This window comes from Crocodylus porosus, unplaced genomic scaffold (genome assembly GCF_001723895.1).
Source record: "Crocodylus porosus isolate Cpor-Errol unplaced genomic scaffold, CroPor_comp1, whole genome shotgun sequence".
In the NCBI taxonomy this organism is placed as follows: Eukaryota; Metazoa; Chordata; order Crocodylia; family Crocodylidae; genus Crocodylus; species Crocodylus porosus.
In genome coordinates, this window is record NW_017728943.1 from 3,928,886 (window position 1) to 3,953,664 (window position 24,779).

A 24,779-nucleotide genomic window follows, 5' to 3' on the forward strand; every position below is an offset into this window, starting at 1 on the left:
TGTGTGTGTGTGTGTGTGTGTGTGTGTGTGTCCCTAAAAAAGGGGAAGTTGCTCCCCAGGAGGGAACAAGCACCAGGCCTAGAGGTAGAATACCAAGCTGGCACTTGGAGACAACAGAGCAAGCTCCGACATCCACTCCTGGTGCCAAAACTGCATCTTGCTTACTCCTACCCAAAAGGCCAAGGAACAGCTAGTGAAAAGTGCAAAACAAGTCCCCCACTGCCACAAAATTGATGTGAACCTACCGCATTTTTTTAATTTAATGTTTTGGACCAAATCAGTTCTGAATTCTATCAACTGAGCAGAGCGCATTTATTTAAGTCTGTGTTGGGTTACCACTGGCAAGTATCTTACCTCCCAAACTCTTCAACTTGGGGCTTTAGCCCCAAGCCCAGAGGTCCTGGAGTTCAGATGCCCACTTGGGGCACGTCCACACATGCAGCCATGTGCGCTTGCAGCAGCTCAAATAGAAGCGTGCCAATTTGAGCTGGGGCTTTTTGCCTCAGTGCATATGCTCAGACATGCACTTTAGTGTAGGGCAAATTGTGCCACTTGGGGCAAAATAACCCTGCCTGGCTCCTACTGGATCTGCAGCCAGGGGGAGCTTTTATGTGCTGGCCCCAGCAGTATAAAAAAGTCGCCCTGGCAAGTAGCTGAGGGCTACTTGCTATCAGGAGCTTCTGGGGCAGTGTGGGCTATTAGTTAACTGGGTGGGCCTTCAAGCCCATGCCCACTGGAAGATACAAATGGACAGGAGCTTCTGGGGCCCAGCCAATTGGTATCTGGGGGCACTACCCCTTGTGCCAGCTGGGCTGCTGAAGCAGACCTGAGAGTTCCCTGCACCCTCTACCCACTGTAGCAGTCTGGCAATGGGAGCTGCTGCCTGGCTGTGATCTGCTACCACCTGCGACACCATATGGCCCCAAGGCTGCACACCTGCCAGATCCAGATGGTGACTACATGGCCGTTAGAGGCATCTGCACCTCTGGGCCAGCTGCCATTGGGCTCTGGCTGCACAGCTGGCCTCTGTGTAGTACTACTGCCATGTGTGCCACCGCCTGGCCATCTGGGCAGCTACAATACCAACCGTGAGACTAGGACAACAGAATTCCTCTGGCTAGCAACTACAGCCCCCTGCTTGAGCATCTAAGACATCATTGCTGACCTTAAAGCCTTCCTAGAAAAGGATTACCACCTCAAAGTAGTCTTTGGGGACAAACATATCCTGGCTTATAAACAGCCCCCCCAGCTTCAAACAACAGACTAATAAACTCCCATCCTCACTGAGGCACCAGGCCTTGCAGTATTCCGCATCAATACAGACCACATCATCACTGGACCTAATAATAAGGAGCACAACATCCAAAGTTCATTCACCTGCAAATCTTCTAATTATCTGGATTATCTTTTGTGAATTGCCTCTGTTTTTATAGGTTCTTTGTTTTTCTCTCTTAGTACTGCTCCTCTCTCTCTTCTCTTCTCCCTTTGTCTTTAGTATTCTAATTTCTCTCTCCTCATTACACTGTTTTCTACAGATCTTTTCACAGCATCTGATAAAGTGAACTTGAGTTCACAAAAGATTATGCTCTCTCTATATATATATCTTATTGAGTTAGTCTATAAAGGTGCATATCTACCTTGCCTTCTGACTGACATCAGACTAACACAATGAACTACCTCTCTCTGATCAAATTTAGAACAGAAACCATGCTGAGTAAATTATACATCAGATAACTCAAATACTGTGTTCTGAATGTCACACATGTACAAGCATATATTATTAAATGCTTATCAACTATATAAAAGCTTAAATATGTTTGCCAAGTTACAGATAAACTTAATTAATTTCACAAGCCATTTTTGAACAGAAAAAAGCAGAAAATTTAAATGACTAATAATACATAATGGAATATAAAATAGCAAGTAGCTTGCCCCAGTTGAACAATGAGCTTCTTGAAGAAAGCACAGTGCATTTTAGCTGACTATATGTGCATCTATCTTTTGAAAAGTAGTTTTCTTAAACATATGGAGAATAAAATGGACACCAAAGATTAATGATTACTCTATGGACATGATAGACCTGGACAAAAATAAACACTTAACCTTTGAGCTACATGCTGACATATCAATACATACTGCCATTTAGGAAAACATTTAGGCTAGGGAGAGACATTACACATAAACCAGTTTAAATGATCAGAAACTGGTTTAAATCTGTAACAGAATAGATATTCAGTAGGGGTGTGTGAACCAGGTCCTATTCGATTCAGATTTGGCCTGAATCAGGGACAGTGATTTGATTCGTTGATTGGGATCACTGTCCCCAATTCGATTTGGCCGAATCTGAAGATTTGATCCTGATTCAGAGAATCACCGATCTGGACACAGACACAGCTTTAAAAGTTTTTTCTACATACCTTGAGGCAGCAGGTGCAGCTTGTGATAGCTGCAACAGTGGGGCACTTGGAGGAGCCCCCGCATTCCTGTCAGACGCTTCATGTGCTCAGCAATGAGCCTGGAAGTGGACCAGAAGTATTTCTGGTCCACTTCTGGGTCTGCCAGGGAGCACACTGGGCCCCCCCCCCCATGTCTCCCCAGCTCAGTGACTGGCCGCAGGGAGACCCTAGGTGTCCCCCCAGACTCAGGATACACCAGTCACTGAACTGCGGGGCCATGGTGGGAGCCCATACGCTCCCTGGCAGACCCAGAAGTGGATCGTAAGTGCTTCTGGTCCATTTCCGGGTCTGCTGCCGAATGTGCTGGGGAGCCCCCTGTGCTTCTGTGGGATGCTCCATGTACCTCAGCATTGCAGCATTCACAAGCTGCCTGCTACCTAGAGGTATGTAGAAAAAACATTTAAAGCTGTCTCTATGTCTGAGTCGCCAAACCTTTCAGAATCTCTGTGGAGAGATTAAAGGGTCCTCTGATTCAATTTGGATTCGGAGATTTGACCACCGAATCGAGTCAAATCTTGTCCTAATCGAATCAGGGACTGAAGCTTCGCACAACCCTAAAGTTCAGTGCACATTAACCAGTTTGAGAATGGCTGAAACCGGTTTAAGATAAACCTGGTTGAATGTAGTTATCAGACTTAACTGATTTGGGTCAAACTGATTTATGCAACTTATGTCCTAGACCCCTTCCTGGTTTAAGAGTCCCCCAGCATCCCAGATGCTTTGCAGCCCTGGGCTGTGCTGTCTGCTCCAGAGGACAGGACTGGCTCCGCCCTCTGCTCCCTAGCCAGAGCTCCAGAGGAGACTGCAGACACAGCAGGGTCTGCCTGGCTTCCCCCAGCTCCACACCTCCCCTCCGTGCTGCTACACTGCTAGTTGTTCAAGCAGGGATTCCCCCCTCCCTCCCTTCCATCTCCCACAGCACAGACCCCAGACCCACGGACCCTAGACATGTGGTATGCTAGCTAATGCTGAGAGGTGACTGTGTGTCTCCAATTTTACTGGGACAAAGGCAAACAGTTCAGTGTCCACTTAGGACTTCTGAAGTTAATCAACAGATCAGCTAGTAATGTTCCTCCCTTCCTTCTTTGGAAAAAGCTGTTTAAGAAGAGCTCGAACTAATGAGAGAGGCTTTTGTTTTGTTTATGAGCTGATAAATGCTGTGTTATCAGCCCCCTGCTGGCTCCCTGGCCTGTCAGGTTTGCAGGCACTATGAAGAAGCAGGAAAAGGGAGATTGAAAAGCTCAGTATCGTCAACAGATGCATGCACTGCACACCCCCACTTTGCCTCAGAGTGCTAGCTGGGGGCTGGCAACACTCCTGCCCCTTAAGCTGCAAGCGAGGAAAAGCCTGGGTCGGTGCAGACAGGGTGGGGATTTACCTCCCTCCCTAATGGGAGCATCCTGCTGGGACCTGGCCATGCCCCCCCTCAGCTCAGCACTGTGGAAGGGCAAGGATGGCTACTCTAGCACGCCCTGGCTTCTAGCCTGATCCACTGCAGACATGTCCTTGCACTTCTTCAGTCCAAAGGGAATGTCTGTGCAGTTGCAAACCAGCTCAACCTAGGCAAGTTAGACTAACCTTCAAAGACTGAATGAATTTAGGTTCAGACTTTTTGAATGTCTCCCCCTAGCCTTAGACTCTCTAGAGGACATTGAGTTGTGGGTTACCTTAAATGGGTATTAGAAGTATAATGATGGCATTCAAACTGGTGTAATGTATTTTGATATATTCAGGATTGTTCTGTATTTTTTTCCAACTGTAACCTAACTGTAATTTGGTCTTGTTTTTAACTTTAAAGATATATTAGTTTCTGGAGAGAGTGTCATAGAAGATGTTCTTCAAAGAAAGAGTTGTTTTAACAGAGAGTTTTCACTGGTCACTAATTAAGAAGTTTATTGAAGTGGAAATTCATCCACATTGTCTATTCTCCCACCTCCCCCCCAGAGGAATCTAACATCTATATTCTGAACAGTCACAAAAGCCAACAGAGAACTATGATCTAATAGTGACAAAACAACAAGAAACAATCTTACGATCTGAGATAGGAGTGAGCACAGCCGTAGCTTTGAATATTTTTCAGATTTCACTTCCTCTTGATACAGTAATTAGAGAGAAAAAATATAAAGTTAAAGGAAACACATTTTGGCAAAGAAAGAGAAGTCTAATCAGATCTATTACTGTATTTTCTGCTGTTATGCTTTCCAAGAGAGCCCTCTGCTCTTGGCTTTTTGCTGCAATAAAGAAGTCATTACAAGAATACTCTTGCTTTTTAACTTGCAGTGCTGGGTCCAGTTAAACTCCAAATTAAATACAATTGTATACAGGAATCTTAGGGGGAAGACGAGAGATGAAACCAGAGGCTGCTTGCAGACATTAAAAAGAAAAAACAACAACAACTGTGCTTTACCAGAAGAAGCAGTAAATAACTTCAACGTGGCTCGGCAGCATCTGTATAGCTTCAACAGGGGCTTTTCGGTGCTTTTACCTAATAGCTGATTCAATCAGCTATTAGATAAAAGTGCCCAAAAAAGCCCTACTAAAGCTAGGTCCAACTAATGTGATACCTTTTCTGGGCAGGTACTGGGTTCAGCATGTGAGTATGCTGAGGTTAGAGTAAATTGTGGGGCAGTGGGGGTTAACATTTGCAAGCAGTCAAAGTGTTTAAGGGTAAGCGACAGAACTTTAGTATTTCTTTGGTTGAGCTTGACAGAAAGTTCTCTCACAATTAAGATCAGGTTTCTGGCAGATAGTCATAAAATTTGCAGCATGTTTTATCAGTAAAAATGGAAGAAAATTGGATTGTGGTCATACATGCAATACCTAACTTGAAATAATGACATTAATTTCTCTGAAGTAAAATTCAGGCTCTAAAGCAGTGCTTCCCAAACTTTTCCTCAGCACAACCACATTTATGGCCCTATTTCCTCAGCATGGCCCCTCACTCCCAACCCACAGCCCCCCCACTCCTAGCTCTCCTTTTCAGGTGGATATAAATGCTGGTTGCTCTTTGCTCCATTGGTGACAAATATAGTAATGCAATAGGCCTTTCAAGTAGCTGGGGTATAGGAGGATGCGTCTTGATGCAGAGGTGCTTCCTCCACCTTCTGTCCTCTAAGCTTACTGCCAGCAGTTCCCATTTTATCTTGTTCTGAACCCTTCTAAGCTCTCAGGGAAATACCACAGAGCCAAAAAGACAGGACAGGTGATAATTCTGGGCTGAATTCTGTAAGCCTTGTCCATCACCCATATGAGCCAAGAGGTCTTGGAGCAATAGTATAAAGAAGGGGACAGGAAAGAAGGGGTAAGATACAAGGCAGCAGCTCCAGTTGCTGGCTTTGTGCAGGCATCAGCACTATGGCAGCCAGCGCTCCCCAGCTACACTTCTGTCTTGGATGTCTTATCTCTCTCATGCTGACTCATCCTCAGTTAGGGGAGCTACCCTTCTCGCTCTGTGCTGCTGTTGGAAATATTGGTTCCTACAGGTATTCTGTATGGCCTTTTGAACCTTGCATTAGGCCATCACAAAAGGGGCATCGTCTGAACCCCAAAGATTATGCCAGTCTGGGAAAGGTACCTCTGCCTATACTACAAGGGACTTAAATGAGTCCAACTGTGGTAAGAGGGAAGAACATAGTCAGCAATGTCTGTGGCAAACCCACAAAATGGTATCATTTTGTGGTGCCATTCTATTAATGATGAACAAGCTAGAGCCAAGCCCAAGTCTGAGCGTGGTAAGCTGCCCCCAAAGCAAGAAAAACAAGCTCTAACCTCTCATCCTAGTTCAGTACTGGTGTTTTCCAAGAATTAGCTGAGAATGTGTATGTGGACAAGTATTTGAAGAGAATTAACACTGTAGTATTACATTTAGGGTTATTGCACACTTTATAAAAGAGTAGAATAAAGGTAACTTACTATTTGCATGGGTGATTTTAACAGGCTTCCTAAAGCCAATTATGTGACCCAATTATTGCAAGATCTGGTATTTCATCTTTCAGATGGCAGAAATATGACAAGTCCAGTTCCACGCACTGAAGTGCATAGAAAATCTAGCTAAATGGTATCTGTATTTATTCAGAAACATATATACATAACTCCAATGCAAAATACCTTGGGATGGTTGGCATGAAATGTTAGAATATAAAAAATAGATTATAATGAGGAACTAGCTGGGTTGGGTAGAAAGTTTTAATTTCTGAGAAAAATAAAATGGCTAACCAAATTGATTGTAAATCTAAGTGAAAAAAGATTTATATAAGGCTGAGGGATTATTTTAATAGGGGTTGTTCTTGGAACATAACCTTTCCTGCTGTCAAAAATTGCAATCTCTTATCATTTACTACCATAAAATAGAACTTGCATAATTGTTTTAAACTGCTGAAATGGTTTGCCAGTTGAAGAAGAAAATATTACATATAGTTTAAAGTTTTTCCAGTCAGCAAACAAAAGTCATCATGAAACTGTGATTTCATTGTTTGGGGTCAGAGGAGAGAGTAGAAGAGAAAACTTGTTTGTTTGCCATCAGCATTGCCTTTATGAAAGAATGAAGTGCCATAGGCAAAGGGTCTCCTACATGAACTTTATGATCCCTAGTCTTCCTGGTTATTAGCAACTTCTAAAATGAATACATTATACCAGAGGACCTGAGCTACACAGTTTTGTATCAATGTAAGCCATGCTGGTCATGGGTGTGAATATTTTAATTATACTGTTAAAGGGGTTGCAGCTATATCTGTATAAAGGTACCTTAAAACAGTAAAGCGTATTCACCTTTATAAGGGAACAAGCAATCCTGGTATAATTGTGTGCACACTGGAGGGGTGGGGGGAATTTGTACCATTAGACCGATATATATATTGGTCTAATGGTACAATTCCCCCCCCAATTTTATATATATATAAAAATTGGTATAATGGTACAAATTCCCCTCACCCCTTCACTGTGCACACAAGTATATCAGGATTGCTTGTATACACATACACACAATGGTATAATTAGAGATCTACAGTTTGTGTCTAGACAAGGTCTTAGACTGTTTAATAAAGGAAGGTTCCTTTGAAGATGAAGACGAGCATGCAAAAAGGTACATGATGTTGTCTGTTGCTGGCCAATGTCTTATTTTGGCAGGATACTTAGTTTGCATTCTCTGGTTGTTTATTTTGCTATGATTGGAAAGGCTGTTGGTTCATACCATTGTATTTGCAAAATTATATCCAAGCCAACCATGGTCCAGGATAGATACTTTCTCTCTTTTGCCGTACATCTAAATAAATAAATAAACTGTGCCCTTTCTGATTAGCACATGATATTGCATTTCCCAAATGGCTAGCTGTTGTTATAAACATTATATATAAAGTGAAAGTGGCCTGGTTTGCCATTTTGCTTTTTTCTTTAGTAGCAATCTCTGTCTATGATTCTATGATTCACTGCCCCCCAGAAATGATAGATACCAGTTCTAGTCACAAACTGTCACATTCCTCTTCACCTGCTCAAAAAGAAAAACAAAAAAGATCCCAGGTTGTGAATTCATATTAGAACTAGAGATTTGCAAGTGATGTTTTGTGAAGGTGGTACAACAAGGAAGACTGCTGTCAATTTATAAAAGCAAAGTGACATTTCCCTGTGCAATAAAGGCCAGATTCCCGTGAACTTATGTATACCTGGAAAACCTCCTTATTCTGATTATGTGGGTAGGCTCTATAATTATTTATATTGGGGGGCAGCGGCCGAGAGGGAGGATTCCCAGATTAGAATGAGGAGAACATTCTTCTTTTTTAACAAATTAATTTCACACAATTTGGGAACTGCTGCCCAAAACTGATTCTCAAATGATCATGAACATTTTACATAATTAGGGCTTGAACCTTATTTAAATAAGAATATCAGCCAATGAGATAGCAAGACTAATCATGACTTCTACAACTCTTGACTTAATGATATAGATAAAGTTGTTTCAGATCAGTCTCGTTCCAACTTTTACACAGGCCTGATCCAGTGGGGGTCACAGGCCCTCAGTCCACAAACCACATGGACACCCCCTCATTGTACCAAACACCCACATCCCCTCCCCACCACCATCACTTCAGTTTATGCCCATGCAGGTACCCCTCCAACCCCTGAAACCACCCCACTTCAAAGTCCCTGCTGCCACCACAGTGCATACCCATGTGCGTGCCCCACCGTTGCACTGCACAGTGCTGGTCTCACCCTTAATGCCCAGTGCCACGCTGCACATACTGAATGCAGAAGTTGGAGGAGGCAAGGGAAGCCCATAGACTCCAGCTGCTGTTGCAGTTAGAGTGACGGGGGAGTGACACCCATGCAGGAGCCCAGGAAAAGGAACTTAATCCCTTGTGGGCTGCCAGTTGGACAGTCCTCTCTTAGATTACTAAAAATATGCACATAACCAAAAAGGGGGCTTGATTAAGGTAGTCAAGGATGCCAGAAGACCCCTGCTGACTTCAAACCACTTTACAAAAGTTCAGAAATGGTAGAACTTCTCAATGAAATGACTGGCAGAAGGCAGGACAGGTTGGCAGATTAATACAAGCAAATACCTTCCTGTACAGGGAAATGATTATAAGGCTAATACGGGCAAGCACTGCCTTCTTCCCAAATTTTGTTATCAGAAATGGTTGAACCATTTTAGCTGAAGCTTTCCAAAAACAGTCCACTATTGGAAAATAAATGGCTCGGAAAATTTCCATTCACATAGCAAAAGTCTGGTAAAATAACATGCAGAACTGGGTACTGTAATGGAAAGTATTAAGCAAGTGTAACTATAGGTATATCTGCCTCACCTATAAATATTAACAATTAGAATGACAGAGGCAAGCAAAAGTTGCACAAACATTAAATCATATTCCAACAAGTGATGCAGCAGAGCAAATCTGATTCTAAATTCAAAGGAGTAAGAGATCTCCTGGATATTTTTGTAGATAGTCTGGATTTCATATACTTTATGATGAATGTAAATGTTCTCTCAAAAGATAAAAGACATCAAGAAAACTACTGATATTTTTTGGAGCTACTGGGCCTTTTACAAGTTAACCAGTAGGACTGAGATAATTGAAAAATATCCGCAAAGCATCAGAGTAGTGCAAAAACACTGGGAGTTCCAGAGACAGAGTCTGGGATAAGTCTAAAAAAGGTAAAAGGATATTTAGCTCCACTGGCTTTTAAGAAAAAAATTGGATGGAGAGAGAAAGGCTGATTCAATAAAGATATCTTAAAAAGATTACCCCAAGAGTGTTGGTTAAAAGTAATACCTTTTTCTATATCAAGATAAAAAAGACAATATTGAGACTGTTGTAGAAATAGCCTGGCTTTTTTTCTTTTTTTTCTTTTCTTCTTCTTTTTTTTTTTTTGCATTTATAAAGGCAAACTGAGAATGGTTTAATGTACTAATTTTAGACAATTGCATTTTTTGCTCTGCAAAGACTTGATGAAACTCAGAGCTGGGATAGTTTGACTGGCTAACGTTCTGAACTGCATTCCTTCATCTTGGGGGGCTAACACAGAAGCAGTATGACATTAGTTTAAATAGCATAGCACGCTCTTTAAATGACTAATTTAGAAGAATTACTGAGTTAACCTGGCCTTTTTTTTTTTTTTTAGTGAGGTGTTAAAATACAGAAAGCTACCAAATTCACGTTGTGCATTATTTTTCCAAATAAAACAGAGACACTTCTCAGACACAGTAACAACATTGTATGGTCACAACTTAAACAACATTAACAAGTCGATGCCACCACTCAGAAATTTTCAGATATCCTCCTGCCCATACTGGCTTCAGTTAGAACCATAGAAAAGAAGGGCTGGAAGGGATGTTCAGAGGTCATATATCTGAGGCAGGATCATCCATATACCAGGAGATCATATGCCTGAGGCAGGATCATCCCTATCCAAATCATCCCACACAAATCCTTGTCTAAACTATTACAAAAACTACACAATCAACTCTGTCGCATAACTACAAGGTATAACAAGGTATTACAACCTAACCTGCCATAGGTAACGCAGGGGAACAAGGGCTGTCAGTCTCTTCCTGCTGCAAGGCTTATTAAAATATGCCTGAGAGAATATAAACTTTCCTTCCATTTTTTTTTTAATTCAATGAGCATTTTCCCTTTGTTAGGTAAATAATTAACCTTTCATTTTAAATTTATATCTATTTGCACTGGGGGTGTTAATTTTTTATTACTAGTATTTTAGCCTACTGCTCAGGAAGTAAAATTTATTGCCCATAAATTAAGTCTAATTCCAATAAATCTTAAGTTTGCTTGCACACTAACATCAAAATTATATGTTCTTTTCCTTTTACTACTCAATCCTTCTTTCTTTCTATACCTAAAATTGCTACTGCATGACCCAGCACCAGTGGCCTTCACAGCTGTTGCTGCCTTAGTACCATAAAACTGCTTATCAACTTTTCTATTCTATGCAGTGAATCACTAAGAATTGGTCCCATATATGTTTTTAGTGAGTTCATGTGAAAGAAAACCTCCATCTATTCCCACAACTGGACCATTCAATAAATCATCTTCCTTGGCAATCCCTCACAGTCAAGAATGATTCTCTTCCGTGACTGTCTTATCTGTGTCTAGAGATGGCTGATGAGGCCTATTTCAGGATCAACAGACTCTATTGTAGTTTGGACATGTGTTTCTGTGCAGGGTGGCTGGCACTGGATTCTTGATTTGGTTCATGATGTGCTGTTTCTGCCATTCCCACTTTTGTACCTCCTGTTGTTTGCATGAGATTTCAAAGTACTGAGATCCCTGCAGCAGACTCTTCCTCCACTTGGGGCTGTGCTGGGTGATAGTCGCCTGTAAGCTGACATCGATGTTGTAATTTTTTAAGTTGCCCTTGAGGATGTCCCTGAACCACTTTTTCTGCCCTCCTCTTGAGAATATGCCTTGTCTGAGCTGGGAGAATAAAATTGCTTTGGGAATCTGGAGTTGGACATCCAGATGACATGGCCAGCTCAGGGAAGTTGATGTTGGATGATTATTGTCTTGATGCTTGTGGTGTGTGCTTGTGAGAGGATGCTAATGTTGGTGCATCTGTCTCTCCACTGGATTTGAAGGATCTTCTGCAGGCAGCATTGATGATACTTCTTCAGTGACTTGAGAAGTCTCCTGCATATTGTCCATATCTCAGCTCCGTTCAGTAAGGAGGGGATCATGATCTCTGCTTTGGTTTATTGGAAATTCAATTTCTTTTGCTTGGAGTTGGTGTTGTTTTGCCAAGCCCAAAGGGGCTTGTGCTTGTGATCAATCAACTCTTGGATCACCTGGTCACTCTCATCAAGCCAGTCTTAATGTTTCCTGGTAAAGAATCCAAGTGTCATTTCACAGGTGCTGATGATGGTGACCTTGAGAGCACCCCATGTGACGCTGCCATTTTCCTATTGTTGACTGGAATTCACCAGTTTTTCATTGAGGCACTGGTGGAAGAGGCCTTGCTTGCTTGGGTCCTTGAGTCCATCAATGTTTATATTCTGCTTGTGATTCAGCCATCATTTGGGAGCCAGTTTGAATGACATAACCAAGCAGATGAGTCAGTGATCAGTTCAGCAGTCATCAGCTCCTAGCATAACTCGGGTGATGTGGATAGCTTTATGATCCCAGGAACGGACAATGACACAGTCAATCAGGTGCCAATGCTCAGATTGTGGGCATTGCCATGATGTCTTGTATCTGTTTTTCTAGTGCAACAGGGTGTTGGTGATGGTGGATCCGTGATCCATGCATTTGGTCAAGAGGAGGATGCCACTGGAGTTGACTTTTTCTACTCCTGCCTTGTTGATGGTTCCATTCCAGAGGTTAGAGTCCTGATTCTGGTATTGAAATTAACAAGAAGAATAAGTTTCTTTTCCCCCAGAATATCAGAAAGGACTTGGTCAAGGATCGCATAGAATTCCTCCTTGGTTTCATTGGTGGTGTCAAGAGTTGGGGAATATGTGCTGATGAGAGCAACATATTGGCTCCCTGCCACTTTAAGACTGAGAGTCATGAGGCACTTATTAATTCCAATAGGGAATTCATTGACTTGGTTTGTGAGTTCACTCTAAATGGCAAAACCAAATCTGTGAAGTTGGTGTTTGTTCTCCTTCCTGTTTACCCTTCCAGAAGAAGGTTGTGGCAGATCACCTTTGGGTGCTTGCCACTTCAAGTGCTTGAACAGGCTGAGAGGCAGCCTGCAGGTGACAGTAGAGCCAATCAGGTAGCCACATGACAGCCAGGAGACCGCCTGATTGGAGCAGGGCTGAGCAGCCTCAGTATAAGAGCAGGCCCTGAGGAGCAGAGCCAGCAGTTACTGCAGGGATACTGCAGAGGTAACATTGTACAGCTGGAGATCTGCTGCTGTAAGAAATATTTTGGAGGTTAGGGAGGAACTATGGGGAAGAAGGAGGTTCCTAGCAACCCAGTGGAGTCCCAACCACAAGGAAGTGGCTGTAGGCCTGTGGCTGTGGAGAGGCCATGTGTAACTAGGGCTGGAGAAGGTACAGGTCAGCCTAGGAAGGGGCTTAGAGCTTGTGGGCCCACTGAGGGGCCAGGCAGGCACTGATTGGAACTGGTGGTGAGGCCAGGGGCTTCGATGAAGCCAGTGGAGTCAAGGACTGCCAGATATAATATTTCTAAAGCTCTAAGCAAGCCCAATATCAGTTTTTGGCTTTTTGGTAGGCCCAGGAGGGGACCCCTATTGAGGAAAGGAGTCAGCTGTGAGTCAAATGACCCAGGGCTCTTGACTGGTCATTGCAGGGGGGCCAGGGACAACAAACCGAAGGGTAAGTAAGCCCACTGTGAGGGCCAGGCATGAGCTGCAGAGGGCTAACTGGCACCCTAGCTGGCCTAGAGGTGGGGTCAAAGCTTAAAAGAGGCTGAAGTTCCCCTTGATGGGGGGGCGACATCACTGCCAAGAGAGGACAGATGGTTAGCCAACCAGCACCCTGAAATGATGGAGGCTGAAGCCCAACCTCCTGCGGGAGGAATCCTTTAAGTGGGGTCTGAGAGAGATGGGTTCAGAGACTGAGGGCAGGCTATGAGATGGCGGCTACAGAGTGCCCAGGAGTTAATAGCCCAGAGAGAACATCCAGGAGCTCAGTGAGGAGAGGAAAGACCAGGGCAGGTAAGCCCCAGTGAGGTGGCAGATTAGAGGTCCCACTGGGGGGCATGCGGCTAAGGCACATCTACGGACACCTGAGGCCAAGTTTGGGCCTGAGGCCAAGTGTGGCCCAGCAATAGGGCTGGGGACAGTAATAGTGGAAGTGATTTTTGGATGCCATCTATGAGGCATGGGACATGGTAAAGGGATGGTAGGAGCTGTGTATTATGCCCTTGGCATCAGAACATCAAATGGGCAGCCTCCTGCCTAGAACCAACTATTTCTTTACAGCAAAGTTGTGGCAGGTAAGTCAGGTGGAGTGCCCTGGACAGGTGGGTGGGCTAACATTATGACTGGCCCCGGGACTGCCCCTTTGCCACAAAGGTATAGCTGCCTCCATGTTCTTTGAGTTGCCCATCTGCTCACCAGGTCTCTCTCCATACAGCTACATTGATGTTGTGTCGCCCGGGTTCTTGGGCCATGATTGCAGTGTGGTGCTCTGGGCATTCATTATTAGGGCTGGCCGTGAGGATCCTGATGTTCCAGGTTCTGAAACTGATGATACATCTTCACTAGTATTTTCAACCACAGTAAGATGATCCCACTGAACATGGTTATCCAGTTAGAAAGAAGGTAGACAAGGTATGTTTTAGGGCACCTTTTCTAGCCTACTCCGCACATGGGGTGAACTGAGAAGATCCTGAAGAGAGCTGCTCAGTCACTATTACAGCTGTTGAATGATACTTCTTCTTCATCCCAAGTGCTAGACAACCTTCTTGTAACTGCTACCTTCGTGCCAATTCACGACTAGGAGCTTCCAAGCCTCACAGCTTTTGCCATTTAGAGCGAACTCACAAACCAAAATCTTGCTCCTGTCACTATTAGCTGGTTGCCAAAGGGCTTGAATGCGTGCTGGAAAAACTGTTTTCATGGAAGACACCCTTGTGTGATTTCTTTTATTATGGCAAAGCTGCTGCACTTCAGCTTCCACATGGCTATTCGCAGAACAGGACTTTGATCCAATGGCAAGGAGACCAAAACAACTGGGGATTTCATTCTGCTGCAGCCTTCATCTGCCTGCACAGCCATTGGGATTCTAACATCATCTGCTGCCTGCTCTGCCGTTGAGAACTTGTAGACCCATGCCTGGGGGCTGGGGAGGCTTATGATAGTAATAACCTGTACTCGCCATGTCAGAGCACCGTCAAAGGATATATGCGGCTTTTCAGAAGGGAAAGCATTGTCATCTCCTGTCTTCACCACATCCTGGTGTTGCTACTGCTGCTTGGTCCACAACTGCTTTTGCATAGCTAACTTTCCCTGACGGTCATTCCACTATCTGCCACCTGTGGACATGCTGGGTAAGAGTACAGTTCTGCGCTGCCGCCCCCCCCCCCGCAATCATATCACATTTACAGTCATCCATTAATTCAAGCGATCAGCCAAACTGCTGAACATGTAGCCCCAGTAAATTAAACATCCCAGCACACGAAATTATCATATACTTGAGCCTCCAGTGTTCCAGAACTTTTTAATAAACAAGTTTCCCTTCAACAAAATATCAATCAGTGCCATTTCTGACCAAATAAAAATAAATATCATACAAAGAAGTGAAGGACTAGAGTGATATTTTATGAAGAGAATTACTGTGGTTTACTGAGTTTTCCCCTTTATTTCATGCTTTCCTTGTACCACAGAAGGACTTGTTAAATAGCAAAAGAAATGCTGCATTTAGACCAGTTAAATAAGAGAATACTTTCATGTAGATTTCTGTAGACACACAGCAAGAATTTTTAAAATAAAATCTTTTACATCTCCTGGGTTAAATCCTGCTACATATTAGAATGATGATATGGTGCTTTTTTATAACTTAATTCCTTATAAATTAAATGTATTCAAAGAAAGCTAAAACAGTCTGGTAAAATTTGTTAGGAAGATTAACACAAAAATATTGTATTAGTCCCAACTTGGCTAGCATGTATTATGATTCAAAGGCACAGAAGCAAGTGGGTCTGCCAACCTGGAAAAATAAAACGTCAGGCTTGTTACTTGTAAACTTTACTACAATTTCATAGCAAACTGTTTAAAGGGATCGTGCCACGCCCTCTCTCATTTGCAGATTGCACAGTTACTATGATTAAGAGTTACACGGCAGTACCAGTTGTGTTAGATACTGCATAACTATGGACTATGTGAGGAGAGGAGCAAAAGATAGCTGAGGAAAGAAATACGTGCTTCTTAATTTTGTTAGGTGACTCATGAAATGATCAGTGTTTCTGTGGGAGGGCAGTGGCAGTACCCTGATCAAGCCTTATTTTTTCACATGGCACAGTATAGGGAATTCTCTGCTGTTTCAGAGGGGGTGAAGGTCTGAAGTGGTTATTTTGGGAATTTCTTCAATTAATGATTGCCTGCAAATACAGGGGACTGGACAATATGGCCCAAGAGGCTCCCTCTTGTCTGATATTCTTATGTTGTTGAGTCTACTAGGTAAGCCAACCGTGGCATGTTCTGCAAGTGAAATCAAACATTGCCCCTGGGGGTCTACCTTTGTTTTTCTTTTGAAGATGTGGCAGAGGCTGTGGTTGTGCATATAACAACCTATACCCTAACCCCATAAGAAACTTAACTGGTCAGTTGGATATGCCTCCAGTCATGTTTCTACCACCCTGAATTGCTCTGAAATGCCAACTCTTACTCTCAAACTAAACAGGATGCTCATTTGGCTATAGGAGAATGATACCTGGTGGTACTACAAGAGTCAGTGTTTTCAGATATTAGATACCAGCTGCCAGATCAGCAAAAAAGTGTCTGAAATGACTGAATCACAGATGGGTTTCCAATTTCAGCATTGTGGATGTCACTAGCTGGATGTCATGGATTTTCCTTATGCTAGGTCTGATAAAATCCAGGAGAGGGCAGATGAGGTATTTTGTACAGCTGTCTTTGAACTGCGGTGGGCTGAACCAGCCTCTGCAACAAGTAAAGGGTTCCTCTGTGCCCGATTTATGTGCATCACACAATTACTGGGTTAACTACACAATTAATATGCACCAGCTACACATGCAAATTAATTATAGTGCCATAAAAAGGTCCAGACAGCTATACAATTATTGCTGGAAAAAGTATAATAACTTTATACCCAGTTATTATTCTGCTATAAATTTGCACATGTAGCAAGGCCTGCCCCTGCAGTTGGGAGCCCCATCAGCTTGCTGGCTCCCAGCTGCAGGGGTGCATCATCCACAGCCAGGGCTGGAAGTCCCACAGCTGAAGGAACACTCAGCTCCAGCAGCACCCGGCAGCTGTGGATGCTGGATCCCAGCAGCCCCCAGTGGCTGGGTCCTGGCAGCCATAGAGTGTTGCTGTGATCTCCTAGCTGCAGGAGTGCATGAGGCACCCTGCGGCTGGGAGACCACAGCAGCTGCAGTCTCCTAATCATAGGCATGCATGGGGTGCCTCCACAGTTGAGAATCCCATAGCTGAGGGGACTCCAAGGTACAAGAGCTTGCTTCTTGCTAGTGCAGGGTGAGCCTGGGATCAAGCTCCTCCTGCACCAGCAATAAAATGCAACGGGATCTAATGCATGATGGCACATGTGGCATGGCATGAAGCATGATTGAGCAGATTGTGCATTAGATCCCATCACACCTTTACCTAAGTATGGGTGGGGCCCTTATGGCCAAGAGGTTTCTTAACTTGGGTTTCTCATCTGCTGCAGAGTAAGGCAGAGGTGCAGTGGATAGTTATAAGAACCAGCCCACATACGCAGATCATATTGTAATAGACGGTTTTAGCCAATTTAAATAATTATGGTAATGACCAGAGGCGTAACAGGGTATCAGAAGCCAGGGCAGCAAGCAGGCAAAAAAGGCCCCTGTTGGCCTGGGTTACCAGCTGAGTGCCCTTTGTGGGGCCCCATTAAAGTGCTTGGTTGTGGCTGCTGCATATAAGCAACAGCCCTTATTAGTGTTTTGTGGGCTTTCACCTAAGACGACCCTCCCTTCTGTCTAGTACCAGTGCTCTTGCATCTTGATTCCTGATCTCAAATTTTTTGCACTGCTCCTGCCTAGCCTGGTTACTGCCTGCCCCTGCCCCTGCTCTCATCCTTGCCTGTTCCTGTCCTGTCCAGACTGTTCCTGATTGCTCCTCTTCCGGTCTTGGTCCTGCTGACTCAACAAAGGGCTTGCCTTGACCAGGAACCCATCTCAATCCCTGGCTTAATATCCAGTTTGTGACCCTTGGCTTTAGCTCTTGGACTTCTGGTATGGTGATCATGTTGGCTTATGATTTCCTTTGGGTTTTGGACTCTTGGTTTGTTGACCCTTGGCCTCAGCTCTAGGACCCCCGATATTGTGACCCTCAGCTCTAATTGTGCCCTTAACCCTGACTCCCCAAACCTGGTTCAGTCCACTGATATAGGCAGTGCCAGCTGTCATGCTGCCAGTATAGCAGTGGCTATTTTTGTACCCCAACTGTTCAAAGTTGATGCCCATGTGGGTCCCCTCCACAAGGTATGCTACTAGCAATAACTGTGCCTTGCAGGCAGCTTCATAGTGATTATGGTCCATCAGAAAGTCACTGTTGTAGAATTATAGATGAGGCCAAACAGTGACATAGGAAATCAGGTTTTTCAGACCAGAACAAGATTATACTCTGTGATTAGCTACTTTCTCACAGCATTTGGAAATAACCATGGGGGGGGGGGAGGGGGAAGTCTTCCACAATGAGAAGAGGGCATGGAAACAACTTAAAATCTATGTACCCCTACACTGTTTATCATGCTGTTACCCAATAGTCATGAATATGGATTCCTGGACATAAAGAAGTTGCATGCAGCCAGGTTTTTTATGAATTCTTCTACAATATTTGTTGGTGGGGGAAGTGAGGGGGGGGCTAAACAATCCTTGAAGTCTCTTCCAACCATATGATTCTATAAAAACATTAAGTGAGGAGGAATCCATAAAATAAACTTTTAAATGAAGGTAAAATAAATTTTTGCATTATTTTTCTTCCTTCTACTTTCGCTAAAAAAGGGAATTTCAGGAATGGAATTAAATTGTAAATTAATAGCATTAAAATAAATTGTAACATCAATTTAAATCCTTCAGATAATAGACATTTCAAGGAAATCAAGAGGCCTCATTTTTAAAACCAAGGATCAGCAAATTCACATATTATAAGAAAGATTAACAAGCCGATTTTAACGCCTATGAAATTCAATATAAAATTCTACCAGGAAAAACAGTTATTTTTAACCAGAAAAGAACTTATGGAAAGACACTTTCTTCCAAAACCAAGACTATCATTCACATTTTTAAATACATAATGATCTGAAAAGCAAATGTTAGAAAAATAAAACATTACTTTTTAATTTAATAGTGAAAATAATTAGCCACAGGTACAGCTTAAGAAATGATGTGGGAAATTAAGGAGTCTTCACGCTGTCATTGAACCTGCTTGTAGACATTACTTTATTTTTTAAAAATGGCACTTTAAACTCAGAGCATTCCTGCATTGAGCCCAGTGCAGGTCCAGAAAATGTAGTGCCTTAGATGGACCCAGCTTGCTTGATGTTTGTGTAGATCAGGCCTTTCAGCGGAGCCAGGTTGAAGTAACGTGCTGCTTCTTCTGACAAAGCGCGTTTTTGGGGGGTTTTTAACATCTGGAAGCAGCCTGAATGAATTCTTGTTCAAGAAGGTATTGATCTTGATAGAATTTACTTATGTAGTACAAAGAGCTTCTGAGTGGTCAGACTAGATCAGGGGTAGGCAAAATATGGGCTGCAGGCAGGACCCAGCCCACCAGGCCATTCTATCTGGCCCACAGGTAATTTAGAAAGTTAATTAAAAAAAAATTAGAAAATATTTATCTGCTCCTGGCTGCCTGTCAAAGATGAGAGGAGCCAGGGGCAGTAGGACCCAGGGGGACCCGGCAGCAGGAAACAGGAAGCCAGCTTCATCTACACCAGCCATTTCCCTTCTTCCTGCCCCTGCTCTGCTCCAGCACCATGTGGCTCCCAGCTATATCACAAAGTTATTCACTTTTTAGAATATAATTTGGTATTTTTCTTGTTCCAAGATGGCAAAACCCCTTGCTGAAAGGAGTACTTCTTGGGGCACGGGGAGGGACTTCTGGTGGCAAAGGTCAGGGGTTAGGGGGCAGGACTTCCGGTCCCAAGGTAGCAACCATGGGGCAGGGCACCTGTCAAGGGGTGGGGCTATCCATGCAGCACTTGTCAGTTTGCCAAAACTCGGTAAGCAGCCCTCCTCCTGAAATAATTGCCCACCGCTGGATTAGATGATGGTGGTGATCTCTCTGACTTAAAAATCTATGCACAGTACAATTCGACAGTATGCGTAATCTTGCTAGTAGTTCTTGCTTTCACTGGATGCTCACTTAGTTTGTTTAAATTAAATCTGGCTCTTTAACCTGGCTATGTGTTTCCCCTCACTCTATCTAGGACAGGAGAGACTAATATTTATAAACTGTATTGTGGTATTATGTTTTGCTTTCAAAATGCCAGAACCTATTATCCTTGTTCTCCGGACTCCTACATTTTAATTATGAACTGCAGAAAAGGCTTTTGACATTAATGCTACTAATTAACTTAGATGCTAACGATGAGAGCTGAAACTTTCTATGCTTTGAAATCGTGTGTTACACTACATTAGAAGTGGGTCTGGTATTTGTATTGTAATGTGATTTAATCCAAAGCAATACATAGACATTTAAGCAATTTTTTTAACACTCCCCAAAGAAATTTTAAAAAGCAGGGGTCTTGTATTCATGAGGTAACCACTATACTTAGAGGGAAATATACTTTCTTGGTTAGTTTTTCCTTTATAATCCATTTCTGCCCCACAACATATCGTTTATGTCCCATCCAGTGGCAGCTGGCCAAAGAAATTATTTTTATCATTTGCATGAAAAAAACATGAAATAGATAAATGGTAAGGCTGTACTAGTGGTTCACTTTACTTTGAACTTATCAAAATATTATTACAAATATTATTTCTTACCTGCTACTGAGTTTGGCCGTGGCATAAGGTAAAGTGGAATAGACTGTACAGATTGAGATAAAACTGTCTCTAAATTTCTTTCTGGGATTTTGTTCAAACTGTAGGTAGAGGCGGTCATATTTTCATCCACCCGATATAAACAGGAGTCCATGCTGGATTTCTGAGACTGCCAAGGTTTCATGTTTCCTCCGGATCCTAATTCTTTGCTGCTCTCCCCTCCATATTTAGTGCGCTCCACATTTTCAGAATAGCTTGTCAAAGTAGCTTGAAGGAAACAATAAAAACAAAATGAATGAAAAAGAAAGAAATGGCTGCATGCATAATATATGTGGCAAGATAGGCAATGAAAATACCAAAAATAAATCATAATATTTTCCAGCATTCTCTCAGAAATGAGATCATAAAACCTTGCTTACTGAAAATGTCCTGCTTACTGCTTCAAAATGTTTAACTATGCTGTTTTGTCTCAACTACTATACAAAATATGCAGTTCTCAAAAGCTTTAAAGTGTGAGGTATATCAGCATTTGTCCAAATACATGATCCCACAGTCTCTAAATAAAGGCAATCAAAAAAATCCCCACAATGATAGCTTTTCTTCATTGTCTCCATGGTCTCCTAAATGCACTGCAGTCATAAACCTTATCAGTATAAAGTTTGTAAACTTTTTTTTAATAGTCAACAAAAGTGTGCAATAAAATACAGGACTCAACTTGTCTTAGAACAGTCAATTCCTATTAATCAATTTAGTACACATATTTCACTCCAATATCATACCTGATTTCTAGCACAGTTTCATACAGCTTCAGAAGTAATCCACAGATTCACTCTCATGCTATGTGATTATATCACAACTCTTAGTACGAAAGCTAAGCGATGTTCCTAGTTTGGCCTTTGTGGGCAGACAAGCAACAGGATCTACTACTAACCTATACTGCTAATGTTCATAAACGCTAGAGGCAGACATTGCTTTTGTTCCTACACAAGTTGTGCCTGTGTTTGTCCCAGAACAGAAATATCCCAGGATTGGCATGCACACACATCACCCTTCTAATCAGGGTTTAGTGACTAGCTGACTGCATACCTAGTAACTGTTCAGGCACACTTTAATAATGTCCCAGGATAAAATGTTAGTGCTTTTTATCCTATGAACCTTTTAAGGATCTTTCCTGGAACAATGGACATGGGCATCTTATCAACTGTACTCTGCCCGGGGATAAAATAGTTTATCCTGGGACAAACGTGATGTCTGTTTGTAGCCTTTTCTCTTCTGAATCCAGCCTTAAGTACTATTTTCATTTTGATATTATGGCAGCTATAATTTTGAGGGCCTTTTCTGACCTGTCTCAAGTACTTATTCTGTCAGAGTATCAAGTGAATGGGCCACATTTAGACCTAGTATACATTATTTCACTGAAGTCAATGGGGAAGGCAGCAGTTATTGTTAGTAAGAATGAACTATCCCTGTGTATCCAAACATTATCCTATCACCTGCTGAGAAGGGAAACCTCAGCCAAAGTTCACCATTTTCCCTTTCTATTTGAACCGTCCACATATGCACTACTGTCAGGAACATAGATGTTATGATCATAAACTTTCTTTTCCTGTCAAGTGTATCCTACATTTGTATATCTAGCTACAAATATTATTTTCTAAACCATATCTCCACTGAAATTCTAATGTCTTCATTTTCACTAAATCACTGTAATTACCTCTCCAAGTCTAAATTCTATGCTAATTTGTCTAAAATGTAATAAGCCTTTGCCAGCTGTCCCTAGACAAAACGGTATGAATTTATCACTTCCTGTTTGCAATATAAAAATTGCATTCCTGTCATCCAAGGTACTCTATTATAATGTTCTCTTTTATGAAAGAGGCTTTTCCTCCTTGTACTTATAAAATACTATCTTGAGATACATGGTCTCATTAACAACAAGCCAGAGCAGGGTTTTTTTTAAATGGTAAAAACAAACCCCCAAAATGCCCAAAGATGGATATACTTTTAGTTTAAAACTATTTCTTATGTAAATTTCAACTTAAGGCAAAATGTACAAAAGCAATTCCATCTACAAAAAACATTTTTAATGTTTTTTGTAATAAAATATGAACAACAGATTCTTAAGTATTAGCATACAGTACCAAAATGATACTTCATGTAAATCTACTTAAACCTCAGTGGAAATATCCTGGGCTTATTCTGCCCCATTGGGTCTGGCAGACATTTAACATTTGTAGTTAAGTCGATATAATTAGAAGCAGATGCAAAAGTGCCATGCATCATAATAAGAAACAAAAAAAAGAATGTTACAGAAATGAATGGAGCAATCAGGGCTCATGGCAGAGGTGGTATCTTTTATTAGACCAACAAGATTTTTAAAAATAAATTTCTTTAGTTCATATTTAATTGGATTTCACGGAGGTGTCAATAGATGGAAAACTCCTCTGGGCAGGCAGTCCTTAGCTGGTAAGGAGTCTCTCAGCTCTCTTGTGAGGCTCTGTGATGATGCAAATGACCTTAAACAAAGGCAGGAGCTGTATTTCAGGTTTCAGATGGTCAAAGTTCCTTCCTGCTTGGGTAATTATGAAGATTTCATTAAAAATATTGGCTAATATTTGGTATCTTCCTTGTAAGATATCCCGGTATCCTTACGAGCTAAAAACTGCCTGCCCAGAGAAGTTTTCCATCTACTGACTCCTCTGTGAAATCCTACGAAATATGAACTTTCATTTTTACCCAGGAGAACTTTTACAATCTTTTCTCCAATGCCTGATGAAAGGTGTTTGTGCCCCAAAGCTTGCAATTAAAGAATTTATTTTTGCAAAAATCTTGTTGGTCTAATATAAGATATCACCTCTACCACAAGCCCTGATTGTTTTTTCCTCTAAACTAGTATGGCTACAACCTGGATGCCTGACAAATGAAAAGGGCATTTTAGGGTAACTATTGTATAAAGAAAAGGAAAAAGAAACACCTTCCCAGCAGACAATATGCTTGTTAGCATGAAAATAACTTTCCCTCCCTTGATTTTAGGTACTATTTTAGCTTTTGAAAATTTCAAATTTTTTGAAACTAAAGGGCAACTTGCAATGAGACTGGCAAACAGCAATTCTACAGGTCTCACCTCTCCATGAATTGCTAAGAATAAAGACGCACAGCTACGCTTCCCTTTAACAAGAAAGGAATGAAGTCTCCTTAGTAAACACAAGTATATTGAAACGTAAACAAAAAAAAATTCACAGAAAAGCATGGTTGGCTCAAAGATCCATTGGAGTATTTTGAGATGAAGGTGTTGCCTCCAAACAGGGCGACACTGCCATGCAGACATAATTTTTGGTGATCTTAGTGCTGGAAATGCCACTTGTACACTGGTAAGTATTATGCAATCAGGCAGGTCCTCTGGGGTTCCTAGGCAAGCGTTCTAGCTACTAATCCCAACCGGGAAAAATATGGGAAGGTCCCCTTCCTCTGTTCCCCAGTCTAAGTCCCCTTATGTATGGATTTTGGTTTACAATATCTTTGCGTCTTAGATGCACTACATATCTACAAGGGGCATGTGTACATGCCCAGCTACATACGTGGCCAGTGCATGCATACGTCCAGTCTGCATGTGCATGTGGTTATCCCTGTGGGCAGGCTACACAGCAAGAAACAGATTGCTAACATGTCCGTAAGTGGCATTTTTGGGCACCTATACATATAATGGGGTGTAATCCTCATCAAATTAAATGGGTTTATAAAATTTAAACTTTTTTATTTTGGAGTATTGCTTTAGTGTTTGCACATACTATGTTTTTGAATTAATTAAGCTTTGGAGGGTCGCATCAGTGTTTGCACTGAGAGGTTTTTGAACCAATTGAGCCCAGTCTCCAGCCAGTGCTGCAGGAGAATGGTCCGCCTTAAGCCCTGCCATGCAGCTGTGGGAGCAGGAAGCTGGCACATGGCACAAGAAAAAAAAAAAGTGGCAGCAATTCAAAAAGGCAGCAGTTTGAAGGGGTGACCTACAAAAAAGTCGCAGTGCCATTTCTTGGACAAATCAGCTGATTACACGTCTTTGAGTGGCTTTGTGTTTGCATGCAATGAATCCATGGACATGGCGCTTTAATTTGTGGCAAGCCAAACTAAACTACTTCTGAGTAGTTTTACTTTAATGTACCAGAAGGACTTTTAAAGTATCCGGAAAACCTGCTTGTGCAAA

The 24,779-nt window shown here is 42.3% G+C and overlaps 1 protein-coding gene across 9 annotated transcripts in view; it reads right to left on the reverse strand.

Moving 5' to 3' along the window:
- Positions 1–24,779, reverse strand: part of TANC2 (tetratricopeptide repeat, ankyrin repeat and coiled-coil containing 2) — a 654,191-nt gene that overhangs the window by 208,199 nt on the left and 421,213 nt on the right. For all 9 annotated transcript variants that reach the window (XM_019548480.1, XM_019548478.1, XM_019548477.1 and 6 more), the window contains one exon: positions 20,585–20,848. In XM_019548480.1, the coding sequence (XP_019404025.1) occupies positions 20,585–20,848 (264 nt within the window). The remainder of the gene's footprint in view (positions 1–20,584; positions 20,849–24,779) is intronic.